General features: G+C 34.6%; 2 protein-coding genes across 3 annotated transcripts; both read right to left on the bottom strand.

Moving 5' to 3' along the window:
• Window positions 1-1,088: 1,088 nt before the first annotated feature.
• Window positions 1,089-6,059, bottom strand: mosmob (modulator of smoothened b). Its single transcript, XM_039653306.2, has 3 exons — window positions 5,445-6,059; window positions 1,858-2,070; window positions 1,089-1,752 (listed from the first exon to the last, which is right to left on the bottom strand). The coding sequence occupies exons 1-3, from the start codon at window positions 5,554-5,556 to the stop codon at window positions 1,568-1,570; spliced, it is 510 nt and encodes a 169-aa protein (XP_039509240.1). The 5' UTR covers window positions 5,557-6,059; the 3' UTR covers window positions 1,089-1,567.
• A 1,772-nt stretch (window positions 6,060-7,831) lies between these two features.
• On the bottom strand, window positions 7,832-16,031 carry uqcrc2b (ubiquinol-cytochrome c reductase core protein 2b). Of its 2 annotated transcripts, none has more exons than XM_039653317.2 (14): window positions 15,913-16,031; window positions 14,288-14,374; window positions 12,933-13,082; window positions 12,778-12,842; window positions 12,471-12,527; window positions 12,253-12,377; window positions 12,025-12,122; window positions 11,647-11,704; window positions 11,461-11,556; window positions 9,897-10,096; window positions 9,734-9,814; window positions 9,296-9,372; window positions 9,031-9,184; window positions 7,832-8,246 (listed from the first exon to the last, which is right to left on the bottom strand). In XM_039653317.2, exons 1-14 carry the CDS (start codon window positions 15,943-15,945, stop codon window positions 8,163-8,165), a joined length of 1,365 nt encoding a protein of 454 aa, XP_039509251.2. In that variant the 5' UTR covers window positions 15,946-16,031; the 3' UTR covers window positions 7,832-8,162. The 2 variants fall into 2 exon arrangements, with proteins under 2 accessions (XP_039509251.2, XP_039509250.2); XM_039653316.2 differs by lacking the exon at window positions 14,288-14,374 and adding an exon at window positions 14,152-14,253.
• Between the last annotated feature and the right edge of the window lie 375 nt (window positions 16,032-16,406).

Genomic DNA, 16,406 nt, shown 5'->3' with positions numbered 1-16,406 from the left:
CGATGAAATGACATACTTCTTGGCCGGATACCTTGAAGGATTTCTTACAGCTTCGTAAGTTTTCTCTCAATTATACTAAACCGTTTGGGAAAAGAAATACACCCTAGCATACTTTAAAAAAAAAAAAATAGAAGACCTACTACGGAAATAATACTTTATAAGAAGAATAGGCTATAATTAAAGGGATCATTCACTTTGAAATTAATTTTTGATATGTTTTAGCTAACCTCAAGGGCATCCAAGAGTAGGTGTCTTTGTTTCCGCAGTAGTTTCAATTTTTATATTTTTAGGTCAAACCGTTCTTGTCTGTCAGTCATATAATGCAGGTCTATGGTCACCACCTCAAATGACTCGTAAATGTAAGTACGCATTGATGGCCTAAGACACAAAACGAGCGGTTTGTGTGAGAAAACTAACAGTATTTATATAGTTTTTACCTCTTGTAACCATAGCCACATCCAAGTGATCTGAGGGGTAAAAATCACACAGTGTAGCTTTAAGTACAATTTTGAGGGATCTGTGCTTTACTCAAGAGTCGAGAATAATTTTTGGGGGAGTACTCATGACTTTACTCAAGTACATTTGAGAGGCAAATATTGTACTCTTTACTCCGCTACATTTCTATCCATAACTTTGAGTACCTGTTACTACTTCTAAAAAAAAAAGGATAAAAGAAAACTCGTGATTGGATTGTGGATTGTGCAGGCGCCACTGATTGGGACAGCCTCTCAGCAATCACCTTCAGCTTTCCGTCAAAGTCAACTCTATGGTCAGATTTAGATAAGAAATCCGAAACCATGGACGAAACAACGGATGAAGACACAGCTGGTGGCCCCACCTCACCAGACTATTTCAATTTTCAGAAATTTTCTTTAATGTTAAATAAAGCAACATGGTAAAAATTTTGTTTATGTTCGGTGATCAATGTTTATATGTGAATAAAAGCCTAAATTCTATCTGTTCATCATATAAAGTCATTTAGTCTCTTCTGAAAATTTGGACTTAAGTGTTCGATTCTCTTTATGACATTTTTGAGGCGTCAAAGTGATAGTTGCATAGCAGTCTATAGAGAGACAGAACTCGCATTTGAATTGAAAATGCAAGACTTTCATTCATCTTCAGAAAACACATCAAGTTATTTATATTGAAATATGCGAGTCACTAAAATTATTAAATTGACTTGATTTTACTTTCAATTCCTTTTACATTCTCCAAGGTATTAACATAAACATTTTTCATCCATGTCAACTCCATGTAGGACGTTTCTGTACATAAATGTAAGCACTGTGGCAGTAGTAATGCAATATTTAGGAAATGTACTCTTGTACTCTTGATACTCAAGTACTTTTAAAAACAAGTTACTTAAGTAGACATCTAACTGTAGTACTTTTACTTGTACTCGAGTAAAATTTAGCAAGTGGTATCTGTACTTTTACTCAAGCTATGAAGCTGTGCACTCTGTCCGCCTCTGGCTATTTGTATGTCATAAGTTGAACCACACTGGCATTGAAAAAGTCAAGTAGTTAAAAAATTTAGCATAAAAAAAATCTTAAAACCAGAGGAATTGTCAGCCAGGCAGACAGACTTTACCCGCAAAAAGAAGTCCAACTATTGTGAAAAATATTGATAAAACAAAAAGTACATATGAGGACCCAACAACAGTATTATTGGGTAATTTGTAAGGTTGTCCTCCGACTTGATTGATGTAAAATCCAACTGGAAATATGAGGGCAGCCATGCAGAAGAGGATCACTATGAAAAGCAAAATAACAATAATTATAATAACATAAGGTTATCAAAACCAAACAACAAACTTGTATTATTTGTGCACATCAATTTTCCCATTAGGTAACTTACTTGCCATGAAAGCAATCCAGCGGGCATACTTTGTTGCCTCTCGCCGCCAGTGTGAGATCACAAGCAGGCCACATGTGATAGAGAGCGAGACGATGCCCAAGATAATGAAGAACAGGGTAATGACCCATTCTGGAGGAAGGCTCGGGGAGATACATATCCTGTTTCTACCATGGATGGTCTGGCATTGCTTGACTAGACCCACAGTAAGAGCTCCTACATGCAAAACACATGAAAATGTCATGACTTTAAAGAGTAAAAGAAGTCTTTGTTTAACAGCACATAACACAAGAAGATAAAACAGCATACAGGAATGACATAACAAGGTGGGTGAGTAAATAATGTCATGTTCCTTAAAGAACTTTACAAAAGGACATAATGATGATATCATGTCAATATGATATGCGGATGTCCTGTAACATGGACAAAGACAAGAACTAGTTATATATGAGTCTCTTATAATATTCAGAATTCCACACTAAATTATGTCATTTACTGTAAATTGAGCTGAGGAAAGAGAGTGAATTAGTATTCAATCTGTTTAAATACACTAACAACTGATTAAATTAAATATTAAATCAAACTGTTTTTGAAAGCTTTGTGACTCAGGACATTAGAAAATCTTTTGAAAAACTAGCCTGTAACTGCAGTTACTGATATTTAAATTATTTGATAAATTATATTTTTGTTTTGTTTTGATAACTTCGATAACTGTGTGTATCAAATATGAAGCAGTAGGCTGGAGTTAAGCTGTATGATCAATATAAAAGACCAATGTAAAAATCTAATTTGGAGGTCTGCTGGACACCAACTCCAACAAACACCAACAAAACATGAGTAATTGGTCGAAAAACTGCCATATATCCAGCTTTATGTTGTATTTAAAGTCATTGCACAGGATATCCTGTTGTTTCCCTACACATCTTTAGGGTGATCATGATGCCATAAAAACAGTTGTTTACCCCCTTTTCTCAAAATCTACCATCAGCTTTGTTAAAGGTGCTATATGTAACTTTTCTTCTAAAATGAATCCTTTTTTATTGCATGGGAAGGGTTGGAATCACACATTACAATGATCCACTTGTCGGGTTTTGCTATTACCTCTGAAGGCCAGTATTCCTATTTCTATGTTAAGTCTCCGAGTCGGATTTTCTGCGAAATCCATCGGATGTGACGTGCATGCGTGCTCCCGAGCCTCTCTCCTTTTTATAAACAGTCTATGCGACGAGACTGCAGCGAACGACATGAGTCTGATAACACCAAAAAACTCCTGCCTCCAGCACAACACACACTCCAACACACTGAAATTGTTCCGTTTAGGTCACTAACCGTTTTCGTTATCATATTATACATTCATCTATGTTTAAAATGACATGATGATTTTTGCGTAAACATACAAGCCACTTTCAAGTCAAGTGGCGTGTTATCTATAAGCATTATGAGCTATCCGCATGAGTCTACGCCATTAATGTCCGAGTGATTCCGCTTGTATGTAACGGCGTTAAATGTCCGAGCAAAACAAAGCAAAATATAGTTCTACATCTGGGGAGCGATATTTTTTTCCCTATGATGGTGGGGAAGACTCATAAATGGTATTAACCCCAGTGACGGGTAGGTTTAGGGACGGGGTTGGGGAAGGTCATATATTTATATATCCAGTAATACAGTACGTTAAGTCAACGGCATTCATAAACACGCTGAAAAGCGATTAAGCGTGTTGATAGCACGCCAAAAATGGAAATACGAATTGGCGTCCCATTCACACGCAATTCCATTAGATCAGTCTGCTATGTTGACATTGCTGATGGTGAAAGATACACGAATAGTTAGCGAAATGCCTAATGCTAGGTAACACCTCAAATGTAACGTTATCATGGTACGAGTATGGAGAAATAGTTCAACGTCAAGCTGATAAATGTAGCCTATTATTGTAACGTTGCAGTGGGAGTTCACATGAGTTTCAAGCATGTTGTGTGATGCTTTGGCCGTGCACCATTAGAGCTCGCTCGTGTTCGAGCACGCGCAAGAACACGAACGCTCTTGTAAAAATTGGTTGCAATCTGAAACAGTACCGATAGAGGCCGCTAAAAAATACATATAACACCTTTAATGTAGCCTAGTCTAGTGCACAAGTCTTTGAAATATATTTCTATTATATTTATATATATTTTAGTAAATTTTGTGTTTCATTTGCTATATCATTATTAAAATGTAAATGTACTACAGTTTAACACAAACTACAGTACTTACCAGTAACAATTTTTTGGACATGAAATACCGTTATGCATTGTTTTATTAAGGGAGAACAAAAAAGAGCGGGAGTGATACGACAGAGAAGAACGTGGCACAGCTACATTTGACATAGGGTGCGTGGGAGAATGGTAAATTATCCATCTTTTTTTAAACTGAGAGCAAGAGCAGCCTTTTGTAAATTGAATGTGTCCCGCTTCCGGTGTCATCCGCTGCCAGTTATTTTTAGCTGTACACAATTATGCTGCTTGATTTTGCAAATTGGTATTTCTTACCATATTATTTTAATGTATTGATGTCACTTTGCTAGTCTTAGTTATTTACCTATAGCAGCTAATGAAGTCTAGCACAGAAAATAGCTTATGTCCGCATTGCAACATAAAGTGTGTACACTACAGTTCAGCATCCTTATACAAAAATATTATAGACAGACAGACAGATAGATAGATCATCCTATAAGTTTGTGCAGTGAATGTTTTCAGCCTTCAGTGAGCATTGTACTTTTTGTTCTCTGCTACGTCTCTATGGGACAAAAAAAAAAAAAAAAAAAAAAAAAAAAAAAACAGAAACGGCTGGTGAACATCTGTTTTGTGACATATTCGTCTGGGAGAGTATCTTCAAAATAATTTGTGAAATTACAAATAAATAAATAAATAAATAAATAAACCTCTTCTTCAACAAAACTAAACTCTGCAAAACCATAATGTGTTAAAAGTCAGAAAGTTGAATTCATATTTTTGTCTTTTTTGAGAGTTAAAGTTGAGTGGAAATTGTTAGGATCCATTGTGAAATCATTTGCAGCAACAACATTCTCTTAATATTATTACCACGTTTGCATAACAGAACAATTTTCCAACTAAATAATTGCTGTGTTGAAGATCTCATCTCTGTGGAAGACAATTCCCAGCAGATTTCATTAATACAGCAACAAACACACTGAATAATCAACAACACATTTCCCTTAAAAGCGTTCTTCTGCACATATGCAAATGCAAAACATTTAATCACTGGCTTTTAACAGCTAATGCCAGATGCTTTATATATTTATTTGTTCTACCCATAAATGTTTGTGTATAGAGAAAGGAAAATTATAGAGCCATTTTTGTGACCTGTAATGTGTCCAAACAACTACAGCAGGGAAAATGTGCTCGTTTAATGCATAAATAAATGCATTAGAGCCAGATTAATTGTTTTATTTGGATTAAATGGATCTGTGTTGCAGACAAACACAATGCTCTTCATGCTCAAGTGTAAAAACATTGCACATGCAGATACACGTGTGCTCTACCTAAAGAGTTAGAGAGTTACCATAGTATTTAACTGAACATTAAGTTTCTTACCCTCTTGGCCGCCTGTATTGATCCAATCTGGATTTGCAATACTTGCAATAGCAAAGATATCTGCTGCGAGAAAGAGACATCCTGAAATAATGGTGAGTTTATCCATTTTCATAGTTCAGATTGTGACCTTCATGAGTTGAGGTCTGTTAAATGTTTGGGATTGTATGAGACAACTTTCACTCTCTCTTTCCAGTTGGAACCTCATGGAGATGATCTGAGTTCATCACAGTAAGATAGCATCTGATTGTCAGTTGAGGGATTATGATGCAAACAGCAGTATCAACACACAGTACATCATCCCATTATGAAGTATTACTCCTCAAGTAACGTTACTCCAGAGCTGACCATTTACAACATCAAATACTTGAGCATCGCTGTGAGGAAAATCAGAAGTATTCCGATGTTACGTCCGTGCTGGATCTTCCCTCTTGATTTATGGATATCATTGGAAAAGATTCCACAGCGCACGAGTCTGTTCACGCATCACTATTGGATACGCTGGCAAATATGTCGTGCTTTGCCGATAACTGCAGTTTTTCTTCTTGTCTTATTGTCCGCGTTTCGGCTTAAACTAATATACCGTAAAACAGCGTCCGCGAAGCTTTCATAACAAAACCCTACTCGCGAGATGTTTTCCCTTTGTAAGGAATAACGGAGGGGGCAGGAGAACATGACGCAACACATGACGTCACCAGTCTGATTTTGACAGTTGTGCTCTCGTTAGAAATGCCAATGAACAAAATAGAAGTTATCTTATATTTGCTTGAATTTATATCACTGCATACTTGCATGCAACTGACCTGACCTAAACTAAACACTAACCCTAGAGTATACACGTTATTAATAGGACTCAGTACAGGCCTACTTATTATGTAGAATACAGTAATACCACTGTATAGTTAAGGACAACAAATTGTGATTTTAGGTAAACATCTAAATTGAAGACTTTTTTTTATTTTTTTTACAAAAAATAAAGAGACTACATACACACATATGCTATTGTCAAATGGTAATGAGGGACACGTGAGCAGTAGTTAGAAGTTGTTTTGTGTAAAATTCTTTTTAAACCAATTCCATTTTGTTTGTTAACAGGGTTGAGAATAAAAGGTGTTTAAATCTGGAAGAAAAAAAAAACTTAAAATAATAAAAGGTCTTTAATGCCTAAGGTGGGAAAATGTGATTTGTTGGATGTTTAATATGTGATTTTTCATATTGACTCTTGTTCTGTTCAGGGAGTCATTGTTCCATTTTTGTTCGTCAAATATCTGCGAAATTTGTCTCGATTAAAAAAAGTAGTCGAAAGTGAGAGGATATATCTTATACACATTTAAAATAGAAATATTTTGCAACAATACACTACTGTTCAAAGTTTTTTAAAGAAGTGAATACTTTATTCAGCAAGGATGTGTTAAAAATTGATAGTAAAGATTTATATTGTTCAAATAGATTTCTATTAGGAATAAATGCTGTTCTTTTTTTAACTTTTTATTCATCAATGAATCCTTAAAAAGTATCAGGTTACAAAAAATATTAAGCAGCACAACTGTGTCCAATATTGATAATAAATCAGCATATTAGAATGATTTCTGAATGATCATGTGTCACTGAAGACTGAAATAATGGCTGACGAAAATTCAGCTTTACATCACAGAAATAAATTATATTTTAACCCATATTAAAATAGAAAATCACAATTTCAAATTGTAATAATATTTCACAATATTACTGTTTTTTTTCCTGTATCTTTGATCAAATAAATGAGCATTAGACATTTTTTCAAAAACATTTAAAAAAGTATGTTTCCAACATTTTTAAAAGCTACTGACACACATGCATGTATATATATATATATATATATATATATATATATATATATATATATATATATGCATGCAAAGATGCTTTGGACTGACCTAAAATATTATAAGGAGAAAACAATAACTGTACTATTCTGGAAATTTAATTATAACCGGGTGGAAATAATATCTGCTTTAATGGATGATGAAATTAAGTGGGGTTTTTTGTATCCATTTTAATGTGTGTAAACTAATGTTTGTATAAGTGTAAAATATGCAACAAGGCTATTAAATAACATATTTTATTATTTTATCTTTTTTTTGAAGGAGAAACATTTAATTTATTTAGATTAAATGAGAAACGTGATAGATGTTGATAATACTGAAGGAGCTTATATATGAGATAGGCATTGTATTGCTATGGGTAAACGTAGATTAGCTGAGATTCAGCTGATGCGAGCTTGACCTGCCAGAACTAAAGCTACATTTGATATTCAGTCATTCATGAGTATTGCGTAATGTATGATTTTTTAAATAATTTTACAGAGACTGCACTTACAATTTATCAAAATCTAAAAACAAACACTGACATTTCAAAGGTTTCATATGGGTTTGAACCCAGTTTATTGCCAAAACCCAGTAATATTCCTCTTGTCTATTACCATTATTCTTTTATATTCAGATCTCAAGGTTTAAGGATCAAAATCTTGTTTCATAAATATTTGTTGGTGTCGGCATATACTTTATTAATTTACTTCTATACATTTCAAATGGACAAGTGAGTTCTTACTTATAAGTATCAAGACCAACTGTTGATAACTTTTTTTTTTTTACAGGAACAATAAAGGACATTTTCTATTTTAGTGAAATTGAGATTTAGACACTGTTGAAAGATAAAATGTACGAGAATACTGATTGTCCATCAGATTTCATCAACAAAAGGTGTGTTGACCAAGTTTCCACTGGAGGCCATAGTCTTTTTGCCAGACATGAATTTCTTTGCCACCTGAAAAACAAATGAGACCAATTTTGTTATGCAAAATTAAAATCCAAATGATAAAAGCCTTATGAAAAAAAATACATGTATTTAAAAATGCCTTAAATATACTACATTAGCAATATACACTAACCCACTTATTTATTATTACTATTTTCAGAATACATTTTTAGAAAAGCCTTCAAAAAGGCCCATCCATGTTCTCTGACGGCCTGCGCACTGTCCGTTTGATGTATTTTTGTCATCAGGACACAGTTTTTGTGTCCATGCAGAAGAGTCCACTAGGTGGCAATATGCACAGTTGTGATTTCTGTGCATTAGTCAAAAAAGAGTGTGGAAAGACAGATACAAAGCAGTAAATAAAGCTGCCTATCCCTCTCCTTTGTTTTTGTTTTGGTTCTTGCAAACTTTGTATGCAGTGACAGATCTGCAACTTTCATTAGCCCTGTAAATGACAAAAAGCTGTGCATGTGTCACTTATCCATCGATGCAAATATCTGCGCTTGAGTATACTCTGAAAACTGTGGACACGACGCGAGACACAGCGGAACACGGAAAACGAAGTATACCAGGGCCTTTATAGAAAAGTCAATTATAAATAAAACCAATGGAGATATTGGAATTATATTTGACCATAACATTATGTACAGTACACTAGTCGGTGGTTTCCCAGGGGCAACCTGGAGTAAAGTGGTAAAAGGTTGTCTTCACCGAGGATTGAAATATAGTATGATATTCTTCTGTTCCCATACTAGATCCTTTGCACTGGGATACCGTCACCCTAGTTGCTTACATTGACAACGTCAGCCGAAGACACAGCATCAATTTTCTGGGTCACAGCCTCAGGGGGATGGTAGGTACCCTCTGCCAGTGCCTGTGATCCCATCGCTTCCATTAAGCCCTCCGAACTCTCAATAGACATCAGGTACTCGGCCGTCAACTGATTCCTGCTCAGACGAAATACATTAATAATCACAGGAAAACAAACAAATATGTAATGTGTACAATATAAAAAGTACTGCACTAATTCTCAAGCTATCAAGATGATGCAAACTTACTTAGCTCTACTGAGGTCAGCCGCTGCAAGGTTTCCTTGTGCAATGTCATACACTTGACCGACCGCTGCTTTAATGACCTGAACAGAAGAAAAACCCTACTTTAAATAGAAAACTCTTACTCTCATGGGTAACACCACTAGCTTTTGTTGTGAAATCCAGCCTAATTTGTTATTACAAACAAAATGTTGCATGTACATTAATCACTGGCTATTTTAATAAAGTTTCTAGATAGACAGATAGATATAAAGATAGGTGGAACTATTTCCAAAAACAGTAACTGGCAATGTTGTTCCCAAAATCAAGATATTAATTTCTTGCTTCTTGAATAATATCTTAATTATGACTTCTTCAATCATAATTTAATGTGATGTTTCTTGGAAACAAACCGAGGGCCTTAAATTAATGTTAAAACCAGAACGTAATGTAAATCACACGTACGTCTTTGGCAGTGTTAGCCTGGCAGATGGTGTACACTCCAAACAGACCAGAGTCAGTGTAGTTGGCATTGAAGGCAGAGGCCTGCAACAAAGCCAGACAGACACAGTTACAGAGTCCTTCATAAAAGCCTTTTATGAGCTACAGGTCTCAAAGTGATACTCACGTCAAAGGGCTGAGCTGTGACCTTTGAGATGGCCTGACTCAGTTTGCTTGTAGTGTTGGAGCCTCTCTTCACACGCGGTCCTGCACCGAGCACATGCTGCAGTATGCTGAACGCTGTGGCATCAGCTGATGTTACACTCGCACCTTCACTCGTCACCACCGCATGAACCAGTCCTTGTCCAGTCTGATGCCTCACCTCACCTGAACAAACAGAGCCAGAGACCAGCATTACACAGCGAGTCAGATGCGGCATTCCAATTCACCTACTTATAATATTTCCTAAAATTATGCACTGTTTTTGTGAAGAACACATACATACTTTTGAGTGTACAGCAGAGGAGAATTTGTATTAACTTGTCACGGTCGCCTCTGGCTCGCTTATTTGGGAACACTTAATATTCAACAAAATTATTGATCTGACTGTACTAATGCCATGTATGAGAACTGAGCTGAATTACATAATTTTTTTATCTTTATAGACAAAATGAAAATATTTAATAATTGATGACCTTTACAAATGGAAATGAATCAACACTAAACTGACTTAAACATAATTGTTCCTGCTATCACTGTAAAGCTGCTTTAAAACAATATGTATTGTAAAATTAAACCACATCTGGATCGGCACTGAATTGAACGGTTAAGTAATGAGAACGGTTTGGCCAGAAAGTGGAAAAGTGGCTTATGTTAATATGCATTATATCTTTTCATAAATAACATGTAGCTAAATCCTAGATACATCTGAAATTGGTTGTTTATCATGTGTTTCAATGCATTATATTTTCTAAAGACCTAACAGTGAATAGATAAGTATTATAATGTAATACAACTGTGGTTACAATTATTCATTAAACTGTACAATGTATTATAAGGTGCATTACAAGACATTATTAATGCACAAAAATACATTTAGAATGCATTATATATATATATATATATATATATATATATATATATAAACACTTTAAGCAAACTGAGAAAGCCTATACATTGTAAAGGTATTTTGCTAAAAGTTGATTTTGTCAACCTTTTAGTGTTCGTTAACAAACACATTAACTCAAAGAAAAAAAGACAAACCCAACAAGTTAATTTTTTTTTTTTTAAATAAAAGTATTGGATTGTTATTTAGCTCTCATGTCTTTTGTGTGAGGAACACTATCTTACATTACAAGCTTCCGTTTACCACATTTCAGTGCGTATGTATGTTCTCTGACCAATGTTGACCAATATGTGAATAAAAGCCTTAATGAAATATGGATTTTTTTTTATTTTTTTTTAATTTACAATCTCTTTATTAACATTTTGAAGCATCAGAGTTTTGTGTGAATAGCCTTTCAGTTGAGGGACAGAAATCTCTCAGAATTCATAAAAAATATAAAAATAAACAAAACTCTTATGGGTTTGGAACCAACTATTGAACTATGAACTATTCCTTTTAGTGTCGCTGTCCATGTAGGCAGCAGATGGCACGATCGATCGTTCACTAGTTCTACAATAATGTCATGTGTTTTGTGTGTTGTATTTTTAACATTTATTACAGTTTTAGTAGTAATAATGCTCTCTACCTCCCCGGTACACAGCTTTGGATCCAACAGTGCCTGCTCCACTGCGGATGTTCAGGAACTGCTCGCCAACCTGCTTAAGTATGTCATGATCCACACCTACTCAATAACATACAGTACAAATGACTCAATTCATTGCCTTTTTGGGGTCACATTGAATGTTTTTCTTTAAAAAATATAATTACATACCAAGACCAACAAGGGCCATTCTTGCACTTGTAAAGTTGTTCTGAACAAAGCTGTGCATCTATGTAAGAGGACATAAAAAATACAGAAAACAGCAACGTTTAACTTTTATTTGTAATGCGTTATACACAATTATTTGCTGTGGTAGAAATATTTGTTTGTTTACTGTTCTTAAGCAACGTCATGCATTAATAAAGAATGTTGGGATTGATGTGTGGTCACAAGCGTGTCTATCAGCTATTAAGCAACAAAATTAAACTTTAAAGACTGAAGAATGGATTTTTATTATGTTAGTGTTACCATTTTGAGTGGTTTACTGACTGTTCAGGCATTATATAAATTAGACTTATTAAGTGACTTAAGTCAAATATGTTGTTTGACCTGTTCTGTGGTGATTTGGCCAATCACGTAGTCTGGACAGTACAAGGAATTGGACAGGGCATTCTTATAAGCTGCAGCATGCAAATTCTCGATGACACCTGAAACACAAATAAAAAATAGAAACAGGAAGTGGAAACATTAGAACTGCCATCCGCCAAAGTGTATCATAAACCAATGACAGAACTAAAAAGGTCTAAAGTGACCATCAGAGGGTTAAACACTGCATACCAATCTGTGGAGTCTGATTGGCAAGTGCCTTATCCAGTTTCACCCTGGCAGTGAGGTCTGACACTTCCCATTGACGAAACTCCGGCGCAGTGGTCACATTGATCAGATACTCCATTACAGTGTCACTGTGAGAGGACGCACAGACAACATGATTTCGGTGGAAGAAGAGATCACACTAATCTTTACACATGATCAAACTAATCATATTTACTACTCACATATGATCTCTCAGGCAGTCTACAGTGTACACCACATTCTCCCTGGAGCTTGACACACTGCACATAAAAATATAGTATACACATTTACTTACTAAGTATACCATAACAGATATGCTTTGAGCATAGTAATGCACCAAATATATTATGCCAGTGATTGGCAGGTCTGTTCTGATAAGGTCTTAAACAGGAAAAGGGCAAAGAACAGAAGGTAAAAGTGGATCCTGAAGCAAAACCAGTTGAGAATCACTATTATCTCATAAATAATAGAAGTTCAGAAGACAATATTCTGTGACACAGTCAAACTGACCTTAAGCTTCCCCCAACAGTCTCAACACCGCGGCAGATCCTGAAGGCGGATGCTCCCTTGGTTGTCTGGAATCAGCAGGATAAAGAAGTGAATGCTAATAGAGTCACAGCACACTAGCAGAACAGCAGTCAAACAGAGTCATGATCGATGTATACCAGACTGGCAGCCAGACGAAGCATGTGTGTAACACCGAGGTTGTCAATCGACTCATATCGGCTTCCGGCCCTGACAAGCACACCAATCCGAGAAGCAGGAGAATAGTTTTCCAAGGAAGCAATCACTAACCCACTGGACAATTTTGTCACCTGGAATGAGGAAAAGAAAGAGTGTATTTACACCTTCTAATTTGTTCCAATTGCTTACTAATATTGTTTTGGCATTTACAAGCTAGGTTGAACATTAATATAAAATTACTGATGTGACACAATAGACTAGAAGACTTGTTTTGATTTTCATCAAACATTTGACAAGTTTAACAACATTATGTTTATTTATATTTAGCACAGATGACTAAAAGACTCTTGTCATTACTCATCTCATTGCACAAGCTAATGATGACCCGTCATCAGATGATTGATTTCACCTGTAAATTTTCATTATTTTATTTTCTATGTTATTAGAAAGTGTATTTCTTATGGATGTTCCAAAAGGAATAGAGAATTTGTTTAACTTAATTGCATATTATATTTTGTTTGTATATGGGAGTTAATAAAAATTAATATTTAAAAAAAATTTATATCACCAAGTTGAAATTTGCATTTTAATTCAATATTTCTCTATAAACAGACAAACAATCAACATTAATAAACACCTAAATAGCATCTGCATGATTTATTTTTAATTAATTCAATTTTTCAGGTTAATTACGCATAAACGTGAACAATCACACAACATAGACTATTTCTATAAAATGATAACAATTAAGATTTGAAATTTAACATTTGAAATACTGCTTATAGAGATTAAGTTCACACATATTTTATAATATTTATTCAATAAATAATTGAATAGAATTAATAGACTATGGAATAAGTTTAATATTAGTGCACTTATGTGGATATAGCTTATGTAATCATGTGAAAATGTTGATGTTAACATTTATTTAAAGTTACCTGAAAACAATGACAAACAAATTATTGGAACATATCTGTTCAGTTTAAAAACGACGGCTTGTACATTTAAGGGAACACTTTTACATAAAAAAGTTGAATAAAATAATTTGTTTAATCACAAACTTGCATCCAACTACTTAACTCTTCCTGGTATTGCAGCACATATTTCAAATTCACCACGGGCAAGGCAAATTCAATTCAAATCTTCAAATTTCATAGACAGTTCCTAATATTAGAACAGAACCCCCCCACGCACACATACATGAACATCCTGGTATATGCGAGGAGCACCTGCCGAGACCTTGACGCCTGACAGAGGCACAGTTAAGGGCTGGTCCCTTTGAGTGGCCGCATAGAAGCGTCTCTGTGGAGAGAGAGACAAATCATCATCTACTGACCTGCACTTCCTGCGGCAGAAACTTTACTGGCTCCACGGCTGCCGCAACATCCACCTTACGGGCAGCCTGGGCTGCATAAAGCCTCCTCTGAAAATCACAAAAGACATCACGCCTCTGAAGAAAGAGTGTGTGCAAAATAACAGAATAAAGAGGGGAAGAGCGAGGCACAGGATGGCTACTTAACCCGTATTTCACACAAACAATAGGGTTGATGCTTGGGTAAACAAGAGAGATACAGGCCTTCCTATGCATGTATATATATGTATATGAAAAAAGTCTCTTACGGTCATCAAGCCTGCATTTATTTGATCAAATATACAGGAAAAAACTGTAATGTTGTTGTGAAATATTATTACACTTTAAAACAATGGTTTTCTATTTTAATATACTTAAAATTTTTTATTTATTTCTGAGATGTAAAGCTGAATTTTCTTAATGTCTTAATGTCACATGATCCTTAGGAAATCATTCTAATATGCTGATTTGATACTCAGTTATTGTCAATGTTGGACACAGTTGTGCTGCTTAATATTTTTTTGTAACCTGATACTTTTACCAGGATTCAACGATGAATAAAAAGCTAAAATGAACAGCATTTATTCTAAATATTCTTTTCAAACAATATAGATAGACTAAATCTTTAATATGACTTTTTATCAATTTAACACATCCATAAAAGTATTAATTCTTTTTTTTAAAGAAAAAAATTACTGACCCAACTTTTGAACAATAATTATTATTATTATTTTTTTTTTTTATAAATGCTGTTCTTTTTAAAATCTTTTTATTTGTCCAAGAATCCTGAAAAGGTATCATAGGTCATAAAAAAATATTAATCAGCACAACTGTTTCCAACATTGATGATTTTTGAAGGATCATGTGACACTGAAGACTGGAGTCGGCTGACGAAAATTCAACTTTACATCACATAAATAAATTATATTTTAAAGTATATTAAAATAGAAAACCAGTATTTTAAAACTTGTAATAATATTTCACAAAAATATTTGTACCAGTTCTACATGTATGTGTGTGTGCATACAAGCTATTAAACTTTGGGATTAATAAATAGCATGATAACTAAGATGAGTAAACATTTCTCTCTCACACACACTTTATTTCATGATGTCACTCTTCCTGCTCTAATACTGCTGGCTTGAAGTGCTGTCATATCAGGAAAGGAATGCTTAACGTTATAGGTCTATTGAAATGTTTAAAGAAAAAATGCGTAATAAATACAAATAAATAAAACGAAAGTATAAATAAAATTAAAAAACTATACATCTAACAGTACAGTGCTATAATGAGTATAAAAATAATCGTTGGTTTTCAAGAAACTATAGATGTCTTTTAAATCTAGGATGTGGTTCCGTTGCATCTAAAACACTGAAAGCCGCTGCAATACATAACTGAATTTAAAATATGGATATAATGACCAAATTAATTATAAAATGACATGTTGAGAGCTGAACCGACAACTCTATCTCTAGTAAACCAAGTGTGTCATCGGGTATATCATCTTGAGAACCAAGCCCAAAGTCTGCACCGCCTTCACAAAACAAGACACAAAACTATGCAGCAGAACCTCTACTAGTCATCTTTAACCGTGTTAATAAAATTCTCACCGATAACTGGCTTATTCCCCGGATCCCCCTCATCTTCTCTCTCTCCTTCAGACAGACCACAGTAATGGCTGACCTAAAGATGTCCTACCCACAATGCTTCGCTCTCTGCTTCTTCTTCTTTTATTTTAATGGCGTGCTGGTGTCATGAGCACATGTCGCCACCTACTGTTCGTGTTATTTGCATTTCTTTTGATCCCTTAAAAAATAAAAAAATAAAAATAAAATAAAAACCCGCTGACGCTGCATGTTCAGCGATGGATAAAACTGACCCGAGATAATGCAGTTAAAACCTCCAGTAAGTTAAAGCTCCAAACAAAAGATTCATGAATGATTAATGAATCATTTTTATTAGTATATAAGATATTTTATAAAATATTTTATTATAATATTTTTTAAACCTTAACATCTTGTAAGCCATGACTTTCACATAGAGGACTTTCATGATGAAATGTAAAAAAAAAAAAAAAAATCGACTACAGGAAGTGGTTTGAAGC

The sequence above is a fragment of the Pimephales promelas genome, chromosome 17 (assembly GCF_988280905.1).
Source record: "Pimephales promelas chromosome 17, fPimPro1.hap1.1, whole genome shotgun sequence".
Taxonomy (NCBI): domain Eukaryota; kingdom Metazoa; phylum Chordata; class Actinopteri; order Cypriniformes; family Leuciscidae; genus Pimephales; species Pimephales promelas.
The sequence above is the reverse complement of the archived record's forward strand: the minus strand, read 5'-3'. Positions and strand labels throughout refer to the sequence as shown.

What these genes read in the sequence shown, in the direction of transcription:
- mosmob (XM_039653306.2), bottom strand. Translation starts at nt 5,556, where the DNA reads ATGAAAATGGATAAACTCACCATTATTTCAGGATGTCTCTTTCTCGCA. An exon ending in CAATACAGGCGGCCAAGAGG is followed by an intron (nt 2,071 to 5,444) that starts GTAAGAAACTTA and finishes TTTTGCATGTAG; the next exon opens with GAGCTCTTACTGTGGGTCTA. An exon ending in CTGGATTGCTTTCATGGCAA is followed by an intron (nt 1,753 to 1,857) that starts GTAAGTTACCTA and finishes TGCTTTTCATAG; the next exon opens with TGATCCTCTTCTGCATGGCT.
- uqcrc2b (XM_039653316.2), bottom strand. Translation starts at nt 15,945, where the DNA reads ATGAGGGGGATCCGGGGAATAAGCCAGTTATCG. An exon ending in GGGGAATAAGCCAGTTATCG is followed by an intron (nt 14,254 to 15,912) that starts GTGAGAATTTTA and finishes CTCTCTCCACAG; the next exon opens with AGACGCTTCTATGCGGCCAC. An exon ending in ACTGTTGGGGGAAGCTTAAG is followed by an intron (nt 12,528 to 12,777) that starts GTCAGTTTGACT and finishes TTTTATGTGCAG; the next exon opens with TGTGTCAAGCTCCAGGGAGA.